We start from the raw sequence: 20,474 nt of genomic DNA, 5'->3' as shown, positions 1-20,474 counted from the left end.
CGGTGGCTTTAAATCTGGGCATGGCCAAGAATGATGCTGTCACAGTGGACACACTGCTCTCTCTGAATGTCTGAATCAGTCAGTGACAGACTGAGTGTCTGCATCCTACATGTGAGACGCTTGCACCCATGGGGCCCAAATTCACCACGCGGCTGGAGAAGGGGTGGAGAGCGGGTTAATAAAGCTCACTGGGACACCTGCTCCCAGTCGTCTACACAGAGAATCTGTGGTGCAGCAGTGTGCATTTCAGACAAGGGGGAGCCCGATGGGTTAGAATCTCTCTCACACATACCCACCCTCCCACACACACAAAATTTGGTCTTGAATAACTGCTTTTCAGCACCTAAAAGCGCAGGGGGCCCCGTTCTCAGAGGGCTTAAGGAGTCCAAGCCCGAAAGCAGCAGCTGCCTCAGGACCTCTTCCCCCTCACGGAGACCCAGGGGATCATGTGGCTCCGCTACAATCGAGAGCTCTTTTATTCATTTAATCATTTAGCATGGAGAACACACACGCAAATCCACCCTCTTCTCCACAGCTGTCCCGGCATATCCACCAGCCAGAAAAGCAGAGAAGATCATTATCCATCCTGGAGCATGCTTAGACACAAATGATGCTCTTCCACATCCCACACTCTGATCCCACAGGATGGCACACAAAGGAAGTCACGACTTAAGAACATTACATGGTGGCCACCAGGGACTCAGCTTACTGTAAAATACCATGCCTTTACAATAGGACAGTTTGGATTTGAAGACCTCACAGGAATAAAGTAAAGCCCATTTTTCAGAATTCAGGGGCGATGTAATCATGGTGGTAGCAGAATGAGGTCGCCGGTCAAGGCTTCTCTTACTCCAAGCCACGGCTTCCAGATCAATCTGGGAAATCCCCTGATGTTTCCAAGCCAATTGTGAAATATAATTTTTCTTAGGTCATAGGGTATCAGTTCTTAAAAAAGTTTTGTTGGATCTTAACTAATCCTGGGGATAGTTGGAAGAAATATCTTCTTTCCCTCCAAGATGATCCTAGTTCAGTTTTTCTCGACACCTGCAACTGCCGGGTGGTCTTTCCGCTTCTGCTATTAAATACTTGTACTTGTATCTCCTCCAGAATCAACTTCAATCACTGGCTTCCTGTAGGTGGCAGTATATGATTTAAAAACTTAGAAACAAGCCTTTCTTTGAAATCGAAAACAGAATAGCAGAACATTTTTAGGGTGATGATAAAGTTGGAAACACAATAACATTTAAAGAAAAAGAAAAAAAGCTCCTAAATGTAGCTGTGAAGCTTCACCTACATGGAGATCTGCTACTCACACTTCACAAGTGAATCTTCCATTTCATTGGCACTGAATGCTACATTTAGACAAACGGTAAACAGAAGCACTGGGACCCGTTCAAACAATGCAGGATGACACTGACTTAAATAGAGGCTGTCAATCCCTGCTTCAACAGAGTCATCTGGTGAAAGGAGACTGCCAAACAGTGAGGAATTAGCGGCCTGATCAATGGCGTCTCTCCTGGGCGGAGTTAGCTAAACCTTCTGCTGGACAGAAGAAATGATAGGCGAAACACAGCCAGGATAGAGAAGGAGGCTTAAAAAAAAATAAATAAAAAAAGGGAATGTGGGCAATAAATATTGTTGTTTATCCCCTCCTAATTAAATTGTTCGGTAATTTCTTCACACAAAGAGAACACAGTTTATCTGTTTGAAATCAATAGCCCATTTCACGGCGAGGCACGTCCCGGCTAGACGATGGCGCCATTACTTATTCTGCTCGCTGAGCTTCCACTGCGCTGCTCTCCCAAGGTTGAATCTGTTATCTTTTCTTGTTTAAGGAGAAAGAGAGGGGAGAAGTCAATAATAATTCCTCGTTCCTAAATGGATGGATTTGACTGCCAGGGGAGAGCTTTTGAAAAGCATCGCCTCAGCCTTCTCAATGCCTCTTAAGTAAATGTCTGCTGAGCCACTCACACACAAATAAGATCATTAAAAGCACTGATTACCTTTGAGTCTACGCCACTCGCCTTTAAAATATTCTTTACTCCGATGAGTGGAAAGCCAATTTAAATTGAGATGTTAAAATGAGCTGAGTGAGATGTGCCTCCGCCGAAGCAGCGCGCCAAAACAATTCGGAGGCAGCGCGATGACTGATTACTCTGCTGCTTATTTGTTTTGAAACAATTACTGGTAATCATATTGATGTTTATGCACGGTGCCCTTTCTGAGAACTAAACTCGGCTTTGTAATTACATCACTGGAATCTAATCAAGAGGAGATAAACCTTCACCTATGCTAACAACATATTAAAATGCAAATCAGTGCCAGTGTAGACATGGGCGCGCTCCGAGGCCTAATTATCCTGTGATGTCACACGCACGGCCCATGTGTTCCATTTCCTTGGTAATCTGTCAACCTGAATCCAGTCATTAGCTTTGCTAACTTTAACAAAAGAACCGTACTAAATAAGCCGGGCTTGAAGGGGCAACACAGGTGTGGAGGAGACGCTTTAGAGATGATATCTGCAATCCCAGAGACACGGTCTTACCCTGAAGCCAAGAGATTCTCCATTATCAGTCTCAGATCTGGCTAAACACACACACACAAACACAAAGATCTTTATCATGGTGTAATCCTCGCAAGAGTCATATCACAGTTCGCTCTGATCCTCTGATACATACACACAGTGCCCTGAAGGTTAGGTCAACATGGTGTGATCTTTTCCTAGGTCAAAGAGCCGCTTCATGCTTCTTTGTACCTTCTGTCACACTCTCACACAAAGTAAAGACCATGTTCATCTCCGAACCCTACTAGAGAGTTGGTAGACACAGAAAAACTGAAAAAAAAAACAAAGGGAGACAAACGAGAAGAGACTCTGTGCTCTTCAAAGCCGACCATAACAACAAAGCCCTTTGGCTCAGGAATAAGCTGGTGATCTATGATGGTCATTATAAATAATTCTTATCCATTCAGAAAACCTCCACACAGCCTAACTCTTGAACTCTTGACATGATAAGAGAAGCTGTTCGATCTTGTTATCACTATAAGGAAAAGTCTATCATGTATGGTGCTATGGAAAAACAAAAACAAAAATATATGATAACATACCTCAGTCTGACTAATTACAGTGTACACTTTATAACTGCAGTTTTAACAGAGGAGGAAAAAAAAAAACCTAGTTGAACACAGATTCTTGATAGTTTCATGTTCATTCAGTATTTTATACTTCTGGCATGTGGTCCGTGTGTGAAGTGAAAGTAAAAATAATTCACACTGTGAAAAACAGCATAGATTATTCTCAGCCCCAACATAGAACAAAAAGAAATAAATAAACCCACATGTGATCCAGTGTGTAAAGATCATGGGTTTGTTGCTTTTTTTTTTTTTTTTTTTTTTTTTTTTTTACAAAAAGTTTTTTATTTACATACATTTAAAACAAAGTATTTTTGAAAGGTGCATTTAGAGCCATTCAAAAGAATACTGCATACAGCAAAATATTTTCCATGTGGCTTTTGGCCAATGGCTAAATCGCTCCAAGGGTCACAATTCACAAAGCCTGATGCTCCCCCTGCTGGAGGGAACACAATAGAGTTGGGGTAAAACTGCAGGAAGATCTGGAAAGCAGCGTTGCACATTTGTCCCTGCTCAGGATGAAGCACTGTGGGGACAGCGTGTCCTCAGCAGCACGCCTCAAGTCAGTTTTACAGGCTGGATCAACTGACAGAACTGGGGATATCAAGGCTGATCCAAGGACAACTGTACACTGCTTCTTATTATAGAGTCATGAACTCCACACGAAATTCTCCAGACTTGTGACGAGTGCATGGAACAGAACCAACCCTACACCATCAGTGCAGCACAGAAAACAGGAAAACAGACAGCCTGGCCTTGCTCCATCTTGGCCAGCAGCTTAGCAATTATGAACCTACATCTTGCATAGGACAAAGGAGCATGAGACTATCACAGTACCTAATTCACAGGAGAGAGTTGTATGTAAGCCACCTAATGTGCCTAAGTGATGAGAGATCGGCGCCCCTGCCAGAGAAGCGAGAGGGCAGAGAGCAGCCTGAAGTCCCACCACGGCAATAAAAGCCAATGTTGCGTTTTCTGTCCAGAGCTACAAAGCACACTCTGAGGCTAAAGAGGGGGGATAGGGAGTGGGTACAGGCTTTCCTGGCAACCAGGTTAGCGCAGCTATAATTCACAGCACATAAATCCAAACAGTCATAACAGTGAGCCAGCAGGATGATGATAGAGTCTCTCCTCCACTGGCGAGAGACTAAGGGGACTAGAAGAGAGGTCAGCATTCGGACAGTGAAGCATTGGAGGAAATCAGTTGGAGGGAGGACAGGAGGCCCTGGAGCTAATGGGAAATGAATCAGGAGGCAGAGAAGGAACCGCCAGGGACCATCGATCCTGGGCAGGAGTGGTAGCAAAGGGAATTCAGATTGACCCATGTTGGCTACAAATGGCAAATCTGTACCCACACATCCAGCGTGAATCCAACAGCATTGAAACCTGCTCTGTGATCACCACTGGGAGGTCACATCAACCTTTGACCCTAGGGTTCGATAGAAAGGTGCAGCAAGTGCTCCTCTGAGAGGCAGATCCTCAAATATGGGAAAATACAAAAAAGGTGAATAAGCACACAAACCAAAATATGCAAAACACATACCTCAGTGAAGCTTGCCAATTTTTTCACTGTGATAAATTTCATGAGCGTGTCAAGAATGGAATGCAGCTGATTAATTGCTGGACTCTAATAGCTTAGCATCCTTGTTCATTCTTTTTTTTTTTATGCTGGCAAAGCTTTTCCAGTCAGAAAATTGCTGAGTAAATGTTCCTATTGCTAGAACACGTTATAAGCACAGGTTTGTCCCATCAAAGGCACCAGTTTTCCCCCAAACACACCTGCACTTCAGACTGCAGAGTGCCTAGGCTCATTTTTCCATCCTCTCACAAACACAGAACAGCATACTCATCAGAAGCAGCTCCATCTGAGCCACAGGAAACACACACACACACACACTCCCAGGAGAGAAAAAACATTGCATGCACGCCAGTGAAGGGAGAGCTCCTGCAGCCTATTATCACCTCAACTGGTTCATAATTTCTTCACTTTTTTAAAGCCAAAGCATGGTGGATTTTGTGCTTGCAACACAAATCCCCAGAGTATAGGGCTGAATATGACTGACATACATATATACATATATATATTTGCCACAGATTCAAATTCAAGTTCTACTTCCAGTTTCATTTATTTACGGGAACGTTAATGAGCTTAAACTGCCATCTGCTGGACAACACATGTATTGCAATAAATCTTTGATCATAATAACAAGCTTGGTTTATGATCATCACTTGATAAAGTGCAACAAAAGTAACCTAAAATCAAGTTGTCACATCCTTCTCGTAAAAGCTGCATTTGTGGTAACAGTTGCTGGACATCATGACAATCATAGGCTGGTCAAGCACAGGAAAAAAACCTCTGTGATAGAGTATAAAGAGGACATTGTTTATTATACTCAAAGGTTCACATGCAGTGACGTTACACATTACATATTGGTTGTTTGGAAGCACAACTGACACGCAACTGTTTACCAGCTCCTGTTAAAAAAGTCATTTTACTGGTTTGAGAATTGTACATAATGCTGCCGTACATTGAGGAATCTAATATCATCATCCAGTACATATGTCGTTATTTTAATTTTTAAAATTTATTTTAATCTCCATTTTCAATTTACTAAAGGAATCTCTTGTCCTGTCAAATTACACAATTTGTATGCAATGTAGATTTGTCATAGGTCAACCAATGAATCCAGTATATTTTCATCTGGGGAAAATTTTCATCTTTCATTTTTTTTTTTGTCCAAATCGTAACATAGGTGACATGACTTCACCAAGGCACCCCTTCAGTCACTTTATTTGGCATAAATTATGTGCCAATATACTTATTTGACCGACAAACTATTGAAATAACTCGAATATCCCCATAATAGCATTTTTCCTCAGGATTCTCAACCGAATTAACTGATGAGATCTCTTTTTAAGATAAACACTGCATACAAGATGCGTAATATAAAACAATGTAACTATGCAGAAGAGTATATACATAAAAGTGCTGGCTGGAAACCTGATCATAGAGCTAAAAAAATATATTGAGGAAACTGGAATTACAGTTCTAAACTGCACTATAGTGTAGGTTCAACAACAAGGGTCTCTCATTCCCGGAGTGAACAATAAAGTGGGTTTAGAGATCATGTTTAGGGATCAGTAATTTAAATGTATTGTTTGAATCCTGTGAAAACTGTACTTTCTTGTTGACAGCCGTCCTCATACCAAATCTTGTGCGATTTCGTCCTCTAATCTGTTTTGTTGCGCAAAAGCCCCAACTTTATAAATCATATAAAAGAATCAATTATTCATGAAGACTTCATTTCAGTGCACAGCGCATCTTGTTTTCTGTGAAGAGTAAAGAGAAGCCAAAGGTCTCACTGGGGGTAATGTAAACATAATAAGTAAAAAAAAAATAATAATTACGTTAATGTGTCATTAAACATTGCGATAGAAGAGTATCTGCAAGAGTAAAAGGGAAAGTGTATAGGACTGTGGTGAGACCTGCGATGTTGTATGGTTTGGAGACAGTGGTATTGAGTAAAAGACAGGAGGTGGAGCTGAAGGTAGCAGAGCTGAAGATGCTGAGATTTGCGTTGTGAGTGACGAGGATGAACAGGATTAGAAATTAGTTTATTAGAGGGACATTTTGGAGACAAGGTGAGGGAGGTGAGATTGAGATGGTTTGGACATGTGCAGAGGAGGGACATATAGGGTACATCGGTAGGAGAATGCTGAGGAAGGAGTCACCAGGAAGGAGGAAAAGAGGAAGGCCAAGGAGAAGGTTAAGGAATGTGGTGAGAGAAAACATGCAGGTAGTTGGGTTGAAAGAGGCAAATGTAGAGATAAGGGGGGTATGGAGACAGATGATCCGCTGTGGTGACCCCTAATGGGAGAAGCTGAAAGTAAAAGAAGAAGAATGTAAAAAAAAAAACATATGCACCAATCGTGCTTTAATATTTGAAATTAGGCCATTCAACACTCCCAGCGGTAAAAGTTGACATGGGAACTGTATAGCTGAGGGCTTTTGGAAATTCTGGATTAGTGTAAAAGTAGTTATAAAATAAAATAAAGTTTAGGGTCTGACTGTTGAGTTTTTTAAGAAATGTAAAACTCATAGGGCTGAGAAACAGCACAGATGCCCTCCATGCGATTTCCAATGATATACATTTAATATAAATACTGTTTGTGGAGATATTTCTAGAAGTGTACAGGGAACACAAATTATAAACAATTACATAAATAAACATTGGTGCATTCCTTAATACAGAGTTCCTTAGCTCCTTAGTCTCTATTTCAAAATAATTTAAAAGTCTCTTATTTTAAAAATGTTTATCAGTCTTTTAAATAAAATTATTTAACTAATCAGTAGACTTTATTGTAATTGTATTGTAAGTGGTTCTTACAAAAAAAAAAAATCGATTTACACACAATATTTCACAAGATGCAGTCATTGTATAACTAGAAAAGAATTGCACACTGCTCATTCATTAAACATAACCACCGAATCAATCTAGAACAGCAAAGTTACACCACATTGTTAACATGCATAATGAAGGGAAATATGATTTTAATCGGGAAGCCATTTGTTTTAATTACAGAGCATCCATCAGACAAAACACTGCATCACAACATAACTGCATCCTCCTTATTGGACCAGGGTGATGTAATCACAGTGATCAGTCACTAATGAAATCAAGCAGAAACAAAAACTGAATGAGATTCTATAAACCTTCAGGGAGAGAAAAACAAAACACAGACAAACCAAAAATTTAAGTTTATGGATGGCCATAAATGGATGAAAATACTGAACATATATTTGTTCATGGAATGCATGGAAAGTCTCTCAGCTTAATGGGACACACACACACACACACACACACACACACACACACACACACACACACACACACACACACACACACACACACACACACACACACACACACACACACACACACACACACACACACACTCCTTCAGCATCATAGACATTTATCTAAAGAACCTTTGTTGAGGCTTTAAGTCACAATGGAGAGAAAAACCAGTCTTGACGTCCAGCTCTATTAAGATCCAACATGAGAAAGCAGTGTTCAGTCTTTCCTCAGATTCAGGTTTAGGTAGAGAAACAAGTTGAAACGGAGCTGAGAGGGGAATTCTGCCTTCCATCAAAAATCATAATATTTATTCTTCATGGACGCTTGCCAAAACACACACAGCGCATGCACAATGTTTAGAACTCTGAGCAGATAAGTGCAACCCCCCCCCCACACACACACACACACACACACAGATTTAGTTATGGAATTTGTGCAAAACGTTTAGTTAGCCGATATAATCCAGCCATTATGGATGCACAAGCCAGTGCACTCAGTGCCGGTCCCAAGCCCGGGTAAATGGGGAGGGTTGCGTTAGGAAGGGCATCCAGCGTAAAACATGTGCCAAATCAAATATGCGGATCACAAATGAGAATTTCATACCGGATCGGTCGAGGCCCGGGTTAACAACGACCGCCACAAGTATCGTTAGCCGACAGGGTACCGGTGGAAATTGGGCTACTGTTGGCCAAGGAGGAGAAGGAGGGGAGGAAGACGTCTACAGAGACGGCAGGAAAAGGAGCAGTGCAGGAGAGTGGAGGTTCGGGTTGGTACTTTAAATGTTGGTACTATGACGGGTAAAGGGAGAGAGGTAGCTTATATGATGGAGAGGAGAAAGGTAGATATGTTGTGTGTTCAGGAGACCAAGTGGAAAGGGAGTAAGGCCATGAATTATATTGGTAGAAGAATGCTGAAGATGGAGCCACCAGGTAGGAGGAAAAGAGGAAGGCCAAGGAGGAGGTTCATGGATGTGGTGAGGGAAGACATGCAGGTAGTTGGTGTGAAAGAGGCAGATGTAGAGGACAGGGTGGTATGGAGACGGATGATCCGCTGTGGCGACCCCTAATGGGAGCAGCCGAAAGAAGAAGAAGAAGAAGTTTAGTTACATGATATGTGCGTCAGTCAAATTATGTGGCTTTTATTTATATCCTTTCCAGCCACCACAAAGAAAGGCTTTGTAGCCCAGGCTGGGGAAATATTCCTTTATTCAGGATGAGTGACTGCAGCTTTCAGACTTGCTGCATGGCGTAGATGAACACACCCAGACCTGGATTCCCAACACAGATTAATAGAACACATACTGAACTACAACACTGCTAGAATTCAGTGGAAAACAGGGCCACGTGTCAGCTGTGTAAACCAGCGAGGATCATGAGACCTCCGCCCTGTGCAGCACCTTTAACCTTCTCCCACTCCGAGCACTAATAAAACAAAAACAATCCGGCAGATACGTTCACGCTGCAGCAAACTCCTTAATCCCCATAATTCAATCAGATCCAGAATAGTAGTGATTAATAATTATGCTGTTTCATGCTGTTATTTCTAAACCCAATCGTGTTTTTTTTTCACACCTGCCTAATACAGCATAGGTCCCCTTGTACCACCGAAACAGCTACGTTCTGTAGCAGCATGGACACTCTGAAGGTGTGCTGTGGTAACTGGTGCCAAGATGTTCACAGCAGATACTTTGAGTTGTGTAAGTGAGGGGTCTTGTCTCCTTCCTGTTATGCATCAATTCCCAGCTCTTCTCTAAATACAGTAACAAACAAGTGCCTGATTATTCGCATGGTGTTAAAAAAACAAAAAAAACAGGATTCGTCAGATCAGACCACCTTCTTCCATTCCTCCTCGTTCAGTTCATCTTCAGGTGCAGTGTAGCTGGTTTTGGTTGTGGCCATGGGCATTTATTGTACTGTGTGTTTTGACACCATTCTATCGATTAAAGTATCTCATCTGTGGGACCAGAACTGACAGACTAGGCTTTACTTCTATGTGCATCAATGAGCCATTGGTCAAAGATGTCACTGTTCTCTGTAAATCCCGTTTAAAGCTTTAATCATGTATAGTATTACAGACCTTACAACCTTATATGAATAGAAAACTGTATCGATCTCATTAGCACACCTTAAAATGAAAAGAAGGATCCTCAGCAGTTAAAGGGACCATAAAAATGGAAGTTGGATGCAGCTTTCTAACCAGTTTCTGTTCGTATTAAACTTTCTCAGTCTAGAACTCAGTCTGCTCGTCAATGACAGTTAGAAATGGAACACATTATACCAAACTTTCTACAAAACTAATAGAACTTAATAGTCTCACTCTAGGATGAGTAATTACAATCACACATTGTCAAAAGCAAGATGAATTCTACAGAGTGTAACCAGAGTGATTCAAACTATGCAAGAAACAAACGTGTCAGAACATCATTTCCTGCAGAAGCGGAGGCAGCAGTGGATGGTGTCCCAGCATCCTTCACCCACTGTAACACATTGCTTTAGCCTTAGCTTAGATTTAGAAATCACATTTCTCTTTTCTAATAACTGACTTTTGAATGCGATTTAAAGAATACTTTAAACTCCAGCACAGACATGAGTCAACATGCATTTTGTCAAATATAAATATAGATCTTGTACTTAAAGTGGCACAATACAAACTTGTACATGTTTATCGACAATATACAATCAGTGGTTAAACAGAACACCTACATAAGAGTGGCTGTATTTAGCAGACCAACATGCTGATGATTTGGTTTAGGTACACTTATCATGTACACTTCAAAATGTTACACAGACTCAGGTAAGTAATTTCCGAATTATCGTCCTGTGGTATAAGACTTTATACCAAAGTATGCTCAGGTACTGATCAAGTCAAGGCAGGACATATTACACTTTAACTCTGGATTTGCACAGGACAGTGCACTTTATACCACACCATAACGCACACGGTCACTTTAAGGACAATCACATCAACCACCTTCAATTTTACCGTTTACTGTTCATACGCATCTTTGTATATACACTTTTTTTCACATATATCTTTATATATTTTATATAGTTTATAGTTTTTCTTTTTATTTATCTACCTCCTTTTTTTTTTCTTGGTTTATTTTTCTCCTCATTCTATTCCCTCATGCCGGACCGTCGTAAAAAGCATTTCACTGCATGTCGTACTCTGTATTTATGTGTATGTGACAAATAAAAGTTTATTGGAATTTGATTTGATGAGAAAGCTAAAAATGCTGATCATCGTTTGATCAAAACAGTCACACGGGCTTTCTGACGATATTCCTTTTCACAAGGCTCTTTAAAGAAAAGGAAAAAAAGCTATCAAGGTACAGGTCATTTTTTTATTTACACAGTAACACTATTTCAGCCTTATGTTACACATCTTCCATTCGATCAAAGTAAAATCTGACCTCTTCATTTTACTAGCTTGATTTAGAGTCTCATTTAAAAATAGGATTGAACATCAGTGTCTCCCCTTTTCCCATGACGCATGAGACTGACCCACAGTTCCTCCAGTGTTAATTTTATAAAACCATTTTTGTGTTGATCACCACAAAAGCCTTCTTTTCACATATTAACAAGGGTGCCAAATTAGTGTAAGACACTGTATTTCTAGATTTAATTCTTCTGTAATAAATTCACATTTCTCAGGCCTCTGTGCTTCAGTTCCTACACTGTAGAAACTTCTTGAGAACTTCTTGAGAAAAAGAAAAAGAAAAAAACTTAACAAATTAGCCATCCAGCTGTGGACCGTAATAAATGTTGTAGGTCCACAGTGTCACAGGGATGACTCAAAGTCAGAAAACTGTGTTTCAGGTATTTTTCAAGAAGCTTACAAGCAGAATGTGTTCCATAAAAGTGTGAGATTATAAATATAATTCAAAATAGAACATAAATGTGAACATCATCTGCAAATGAACAAACATTACAACAAACAACAAATGCAGGTTCTAAGAAATAGGGGTTAATTAAATGTACAAACCTTAATTTACAATGTGACATGCAAAATATAGCCTTATAACAAGATTGGGTTTAATTTGTAAAGCTTCAAATCAGCCTTTTACTTCTGCATGCACTTAATCACCTTCGATTCTCCTTCATGAAATGAACTAAAAGGATTTTAAACCCAAAATATATGCACTTGTGAAAGTTTAAAGGGAGCACTTTTACTGGAGTAATATTTTACCTCGTGTATCTCTCAAGTACATGGTTTGTGTACTTTGTCCACCTCTGCTTAAATGTGACATGTGAAATGCCAATTAAAGTCTTAGGCCCAAACACAATTGCTAGTAGTCACAATATGCTTCACCTTTTAACACATTTGTTCTTGTGCTATTTATAACAACTATTTGGTTACATTTATTTAGTTAATTATACCGTGTGTCCCAAAGGTTTCCAATACATCGGAAAAAAACTTTTAGCAAAAAAGGGTTTCAAAATGTTTTATACCAAGTTTTATATTATGGACTGTTTTCAGATAGCCTTTAAGTACACCTGGTGTAACAGGGCAAGATGCAGCACAAGGATCATTTAAAGGAACACATTTGATGTGCAATTACTGCATAACATAGTAATTATTAACCAAACAGCTAACTTCATTTTAATCCAGAACATCAGCTAACACATTATTTGGGGATTTACTCAAATATTAGCTTGCTTCTGACAGAAGCTTTTAGTACCACAGGACATCAACAGTGACATTTTAATAAAATAATAACATGCTAATAATACTTTTTATTTTTAATAGTTTTAGTTCTGCTAGTCAAAAAGCGATTTGTTTTCCTTTTTCACTAAGTTTGAACAGAAACTAGTAGCTAATGTACGAGCTAGCAGAGAATGTAGCAGCGATTTGTTTCAGCATTATTATAATTCTGGTAACAAAACAAATGTCTATAAATAAAAGAATATATATTGCAACTTTATATCACAAGACTTGCAGTTACAAATAGCCTTGTCTAGAGAAGCAGGGTTTTGTACACAAATAAATTAGGTCAATTATATTTATATTGTTCACATAGTCATGGTCTTGATAAAATGCTAATTTAATAACAAAATATGTTGGGTGCATAGTACAGGCATTAGACATTTGATAAAATTAGGCAAAGGTTCATTCCAGACCTTGCGAACTGCACACTTGGATAAACAGGAATTAAAAGAATACTCACATTTCTTTGTGTTTTTCCTCTGCTAAAATCTGGTCGTTCGGCTTGAGCCCGTATCTGTTGAACACAAAAATAAATAAATGATATCCTTACACACACACACACACACACACACACACACACACACACACACACACACACACACACACACACACACACACACACACACTCTCCTTCAGCATCATAGACATTTATCTAAAGAACCTTTGTTGAGGCTTTTGAGGATTTGAAATCACAATTGCCCAATTGTCCCTCAATGACCAACCTGTGGACACTCCAAATTAAAAGAAAAATTTATTTAAACCAAACTGATGATCTATACCAACAGAATATATATTTATGCAAATTAGCTTTTTTCTAATTAAAAATGCACACCTCTTCAGAATAAATTGGTGAATAATTTCTTTTTTAAATAGTACGTAATTAATTCCAAATGGAAATTGTAATTTTCGCATATCCCAGCTTGTCAGGAAGTTGGGGTCAGAGTGCAGGATCAGCCATGATAATTATATATAAATGAATAATAATTGATGGTAAATAAATCTAAAGTACTAAAATATTAGATAGAGCTTGTCATCAGCAAAAGCATAAAAGTAAAGCTTTCTCAGGGGGGATAAAACCTTCATTGTATGAATAGTGTATAAGCATGGGGTTCCCAGAGAGAGAGAGTGAGTGAGTGTAAGAAGAAAGATAAACACAGTCCTGGGCTAATCATGGGCTCATGCTGACTCTTACACGCGGTTGTAACAATATCTCTGTAACACCATGTTAAACACATCTGACGCTTCCCAAGCAGTACATGATTATTATGAAGGTAACTCAAATGTGATTACTACACATTTTTAATTGACACACCATGCCATTATGAAGGGAGTTCCAAAAAGTAAGTTTCTTGTTTCTCTGAAAGAGGATTGTTGAACTTTTCTTTTTATATTTTATTTTAAAAAAATGGCATGCAGTGTTCCCAATTGGACAGAAACGAGACAAAAAAAAGCAATCACCTAAATCACAAGCTCAAAATCTAATTCATGCCTTCACTCCCTCCCCTGTCTGGAAAGCTGCGTGATAGGTGAGAATTGGCCATGACTTAATTAGTCAGAAAATCAGGAGGAAAAAAGAAAAAAAATCCCACATTACTCAATAATATATATCCAATTAGGGATATGAATAAACTTGTTTTTGTTTTTTTTTTTTAGAAAAAAATCTAGAAACTGATCAAATTTGAGATCAGTTTGTATTTGTAACATTATGCAATAAGTCTAATCTAAAATGTACAATTAATTATATGTTACCTTTTGAAAATATATTTATATAATTAAAAAATTTTATTGAAATGATGCAGCATGGTTAATAAGTTTACACTTGAGTTAGTCTTTCTTTTGGCTTCTCCCATTAGGGGTCGCCACAGCGGATCTCACAACGTTTTCACGCTGGATGCACTTCCTAACACAACCCTCCCCATTTATCCGGGCTTGGGACCGGCACTAATGCTTGTGCAACCCTAATGGCTGGGGTTGGTTACACTTGAGTTAGTATGGTTTATAATTACGATGTACTGTATTTCAAAATGACAAAACAACAAAGTAAAAAATATTTCCAAGAAAATTAAATGATGCAGAGTTTAAGCTGTTTCTTGGGTTCAGTTAATGACCACTATATTGTGGTTGTTACACAACTGCCCCAGATCACGCATACATCTCTCCTGTTTTTCTTTAATCTGCACCAGTGTTTAATTTTCAGTTTTTCAGTGCAGGTTGTAGCTGGCTGTGTTTTAACCTCAGGCTGTTAGGTGTTTACATGGGAATAACACTAAGCAAACCGGACACGGTGCTAAACATTAGTCAGTCAAATGTAATACAAAATTTACATACAGAGCACCCTCTGCTAAATCCAGCACACTCATGTTCAATGTACACTTGTTCACGCCAAAAGCACACAACAGACTTTACTTTATCCCTTCAATCCACAGTCTTTTTTCCCATTAACATTAAGGCAAGTTTAAGGCATGAATGCTTATTTACATTTCAAAAGGATTAAAAGCCTACCTGCTGATTCTGTTAGTTCAGCCCAAACATTTTATTCACAATGACGGATTGCTCAAGCAGCTCCACAACTACAACATTACCGCAAAAAAAACTTCTTCAAGAGAACAAAGAGAATCTAAACACAAGCCAGTGCTGGTAAAGGTAAACATCTTTGTGTTATCAGTTTGGGGAAGAACTTGGGGCGCATCTAAAACACCAAACCGTGAGTGTACGTTCTGCGCTTGCATGAAAGAACACAACTCTCTTATACCAGCAGTTGGCAGTAGTCAGTATTCGAAAGAACTGTCAGGATTTTCTGGCGGCACTCACTTCCGGTTTCACATTGCTCACTTCCAGGTTGGCGATATTTAGGGACAACAAGACTTTAGCTCAGAGCCATATGCTCTCACCAGCTTTCATGTCCCTGGGATATTTCTAACCACCCTGCCTGTTCTGGTACACAGGCAGACCCTGTTTGCCTGTGTTCAGACCCGGGACTATTAATTGGCCTTTGCCATATCGCTCTGTCGGTCGGCTCTGTCCCTGGAACAATTTTTGAATTTTGTCATCTCTGCTTGCTCATTTCATAAAATATTGTTTCATAATACTCGGGTCTGTCCCCGGCATTCGGGTCCTTCCTTCCAGTATCCACTCAGTCCCACTGTTTCTGACAGAAACTGTAAATATCTAAAGCTAACAGCGTTTCCACCCGCCGCAATCATAACTAACATAGTTCACAGTTTTTCTGCTAAGTTGCAAAGACAAGCGCAAGAATGACAACAAAGCATGTTCCATGTACATTCGCCAAGCTAATTAGCCAATCGGATTCTCCTTCACCGAGGAGCTCAGCCACCGATTCGACACACGGAATTTTCTGTATCACTTATTTATTAAGAATTCGATTCTATGGCATGAAGGGAGAATCGGCATAATATCACCCACTGGCTGCCCTGATTTCTAAATATGGGCCCAGAGCATTGGCCAGAGAAAAACCCATATTGGTCAAATTTTCAAAAAACACATACAAATAATATGTAGCTCCTGGCTAAAATATAGGAAAATATTATCCATTTTCTTATAAAAAAAATAAATAAAGCCAAATTCTTATAAAATAAAGAACGACTCGTAGCTTAAGGGCTTGTGTAGTCAGTTTAGTTATCTAATCACATGCATCGTGCACTGGTGTCTGACTCTTGAAACTGCTCACTAATCCATAGTCTTAGTGCAAAGTTCATCATCTGTTTTGCAGCTCGCGACTGAACCTGCTCAAAGTGAACCACAAAAAACAGAAGAATTTGAGGACTGGCATTTTGTTACAAGAGCCACTTCAAATCTCACAATGGTCTTTACAGTGTACATCTCTCAATGATCGTATTACATTTATAACGTGAAACACTGTGTAACACACAACAGTGATTCTTAAAAGAACAAGGCCTTTATTGACAAAGCAGACATCTGTAAATACTATTATATTATTGACATTACTGGGAGTGACTGATCAAGCAGGATGTAAACTAATTTATTAGTAAAATCCCTCCCACAACTATTTACAAAAGAAATGTGATGGTGTATATGGAAATCCGGTTGGTTCAAACAAACAGGTCAGATCCTAGAGCTCCTTAATTTGTTTTAGTTCGAATAGCTCATTTCAACTGGTCTTTCAGTAAATCTCATTATAAATCCCAATGTTTTCTCAATGAAATGAAAATGCTGCCTCATATATACAGTACAGACCAAAAGTTTGGACACACCTTCTCATTCAAAGAGTTTTCTTTATTTTCATGACTATGAAAATTGTAGAGTCACACTGAAGGCATCAAGGGCTATTTGAAGAAGGAGAGTGATGGGGTGCTGCGCCAGATGATCTGGCCTCCACAGTCACCGGACCTGAACCCAATCGAGATGGTTTAGGGGTGAGCTGGACCGCAGAGTGAAGGCAAAAGGGCCAACAAGTGCCAAGCATCTCTCGGGGAACTCCTTCAAGACTGTTGGAAGACCAATTCAGGTGACTACCTCTTGAAGCTCATCAAGAGAATGGCAAGAGTGTGCAAAGCAGTAATCAAAGCAAAAGGTGGCTACTTTTAAGAACCCAGAATATGACATTTTTCAGTTGTGTCACACTTTTTTGTTATGTATATAATTCCATATATAATTCCACATGTGTTAATTCATAGTTTTGGTGCCTTCAGTGTGAATCTACAATTTTCATAGTCACGATAATAAAGAAAACTCTTTGAATGAGAAGGTGTGTCCTTGGCATGTGTGGAATGGCCTGTGAACAGGCCTACGTGTCAGTACAGGAGGATTCATCTTGCCACAGGGTGCCTACGCATGCCACCTTCTTAAAGAAACAGTCCTGTCAAGTCAAAAGAATTATATTCAGTTTCCTCTTAAGACTGAAATTAGAAAAGGAAGGCTGGCATACAGTGATACACAGATGACTCAGAGGGAAAAAACCTTCTGCTTTAAGAAATTGTTCAAATCACCAGTAAAGACTGACTGACAATAAAATGGATTCATTCTCCAACTGGTTTCTAGCTGGTTTACTGATTAGGCTACATTACTTTAATTTGGGAACATGTACTTTCCTGAGATGCCTGGTGTAAGTTTGCACATTTCTCAGTGTAAAGTCACTTTAAAGTTTCGTCTCAAAGTAACATGTGACTTACTTGTCAAGAAAATCCTTGTCCACCACTGCACACATGTCTAGTAGGGGATTTCCCATGCCAAAAAGAGCATTTTCACTGTAAAGACACAACACACACACACACAGGTTTATTAGTCTTATAAGCAATACCTGATCACTTAGGATTATACAGACATTTAGTCATTTATTCCACCCCTAAGACTTTCTTTTACCTACTTAAACAGCTGCCCATTGAACACTTAAATTTGTAGGAGTTCAGAGTGTTTGACTTCAAAATGAAATGTTTTACGATTTTACCCAGCAGAAATGTGCAGTGGATACTGATGGAACATTCAGACAGGCATGAAACAGAAAAACATTTAGCCGCGAAGTTTTCAGGGTTCAAGCCTGTGAAAAAATTTACTAATGCTATGATCGGGTGCATATGTCCAGGATAGATAAGAGATAACAAAAACGAAGATGAATTTTACATTGGATAGTCAGGAATTGTGTTCATACTTTTATTCAATTGGTGCGGCTCAAAAAAATGAGTGTATTTCTTTAAACGCCACCCATATGGCTGCGAAATGCCTGAATTGTGAAGAAATCACTTGGTCAAACTGCCGGTCGAAAATCATTGGAAACATTAGGTCAAAGACTACTCTTTCATTCACCCGGATTGTGAAAGCGTCCCGCACGCACAAAGTAGCACAAAAACTGCTAACTTTCAGGCTGCTGAAAATCAATATGTAATGTAACAAAATCCAAAATATAGCTCTTAAAAATATGCTGATGAATAAATATTTCAAAGATCACAGACAACACCAATGCATGTTCAGGCTGTTACACTGTGATGTGACAGCTACTTATACACCCAGAATAAATTTACTGGCTAAAACCAGAGGTGCAGCTTTCATGGGAAAGTTTCTGATTCACACAGATGTATCAGTGGAAGATTTTGGAGTTGTGGCTCACACACATTGTTCGACATTAGTTAAAGTTTTGCCTTTTTTTACGGACAGAATCTAGTGTAAGAAATCTCAATTGAAATAAATTGAACTGAATTTAAATTAAAACATGGAGAAATATAAACAAAAGTGTGAAACGTGAAATAATCTTAACAGACATGACAGCAGTGGACATTTTCATAGCAGGCAGGTTACAACTGCATGCATTAACACTTTCTCGCTCGCTCACTCGCTCACTCACACACACACACACACACACACACACACACACACACACACACACACACACACTTTCTGTCATCTCAGCACAAAAATCAACTAAATGTGAGAAGGCACACTTACCTGGCCATGCTGCTGAAATAATAATGATTAAAAAAAAAAATAGGACCAAAATATGCAGCTTTAAATGTACACAACCTTCACTAGCAGTGTGTGCAGTCTACAATAAATGAAAGTGGGACTAAGTGGGGGCGGGATTATGCAAATAAGTACTCGTGCTTTTTGCAGCGGGTTGAGTGAAAGTGGGTGGAGAAGTGGGCGGGGCCATGACAAGCTTCACTTCAATGAAGTGGCCTCTCGCTTTCCTCGTGGCTTGTTTCCGCGCAAGTTTATGAAATGAGACAATTCGTGTTGTCCTGATTATAAGTGTGTTGATCAATGTACTTGTGTATAAAATCTACATTTATAAGTAATTTGTTGTCTTGGCCTGTAGATCATCAAATCTAGATCGGATTTATAACCCTAATGCGGTTCTACCAGTGGCCATGTGTTTTTTATAAGGGAAATAACTGGAAGTTCATGGCTGCACACATTATATATATATATATATATATATATATATATATATATATATATATATATATATATATATATATATATATATATATATATATGCGGGCTGTGGGTTTTTTGGCCTCTAAATAACCGTCGGTCCTCACAGCTAACCAGCTCCCAGGACACAGCGACACTGAACCTCCATTGTGTTTAACAGAGGACAATCAAACACTGAACCTTGGACTACGTCCAGATGTGCAGAATCAGAGTACAACACAATATACCAGCACACAGGACCTGAACTGTGGAGCTTAATCTGTACTCACACAAATCATGTCCAGAAAGCTTATACATGTAAACATATTGCTTACTCTTATAGTAAACTGTACAAATCGAGAAATCAGAGCTCGTACAGACTCGATGCAACAGCAGCATTACTTTATAAAGGGCAAAACCCTGCAGCTGGCTGACAAACATCAACGCCGACTTGTTGCAGGAACAGGTTGGCATTAGTAAACAGTCCAGGACTACAATGTCTGAGACACGCAAAACATAAATAAAGCAATATAATTGAAGTGCACATGATTTCCTGCATGCTTCCAGCTGCGGCATTAAACGTTTACAACCCAAAATCTGTTCAAATCACTCACCTGATCGTCTTTTCCTCAAGTTTGATTTTCTTGCTTTTTGGTTCTTCGGAAGCCATGCCTTACCTAATAGTACACTAAAATAATAAAAACACGTCCCTGCCACCTTGTCTGGACAAATCTGAATGAGATTTAGCATTAGAAAGCGCGGTGAAAGTACACGCATTTTAAATCCCCCTAGGCCCCCTATCTAGGCACACTAATCAGGCTACAAAATGAAAAATTTTTCCCTCTACGCAGTGCACTATTTGTAAATTTGGAATTAATTTGAGACCCAACCAAT

At 39.3% G+C, this 20,474-nt stretch overlaps 1 protein-coding gene across 3 annotated transcripts in view; it reads right to left on the bottom strand.

Moving 5' to 3' along the window:
• LOC310724356 (adenosine kinase-like) overlaps window positions 1-20,362 on the bottom strand; it is a 69,992-nt gene extending 49,630 nt beyond the window's left edge. The window contains exons 1-3 of one of the 3 annotated variants that reach the window (XM_083538231.1): window positions 20,195-20,362; window positions 17,846-17,920; window positions 13,156-13,209 (exon numbers count right to left, since the gene is read on the bottom strand). In XM_083538231.1, coding sequence (XP_083394357.1) covers window positions 13,156-13,209; window positions 17,846-17,920; window positions 20,195-20,250 — 185 coding nt within the window. In that variant the 5' untranslated portion in view covers window positions 20,251-20,362. Of the gene's footprint in view, window positions 1-13,155; window positions 13,210-17,845; window positions 17,921-19,112; window positions 19,213-20,194 lie in introns of those variants that run through there. The other 2 variants (XM_083538230.1, XM_083538232.1) reach the window with 2 other exon arrangements.
• Between the last annotated feature and the right edge of the window lie 112 nt (window positions 20,363-20,474).

Source organism: Silurus aristotelis (assembly GCF_946808225.1).
Source record: "Silurus aristotelis genome assembly, chromosome: 4".
NCBI classification, from domain to species: Eukaryota; Metazoa; Chordata; class Actinopteri; order Siluriformes; family Siluridae; genus Silurus; species Silurus aristotelis.
This window is presented reverse-complemented; position numbering and strand designations above follow the sequence as displayed.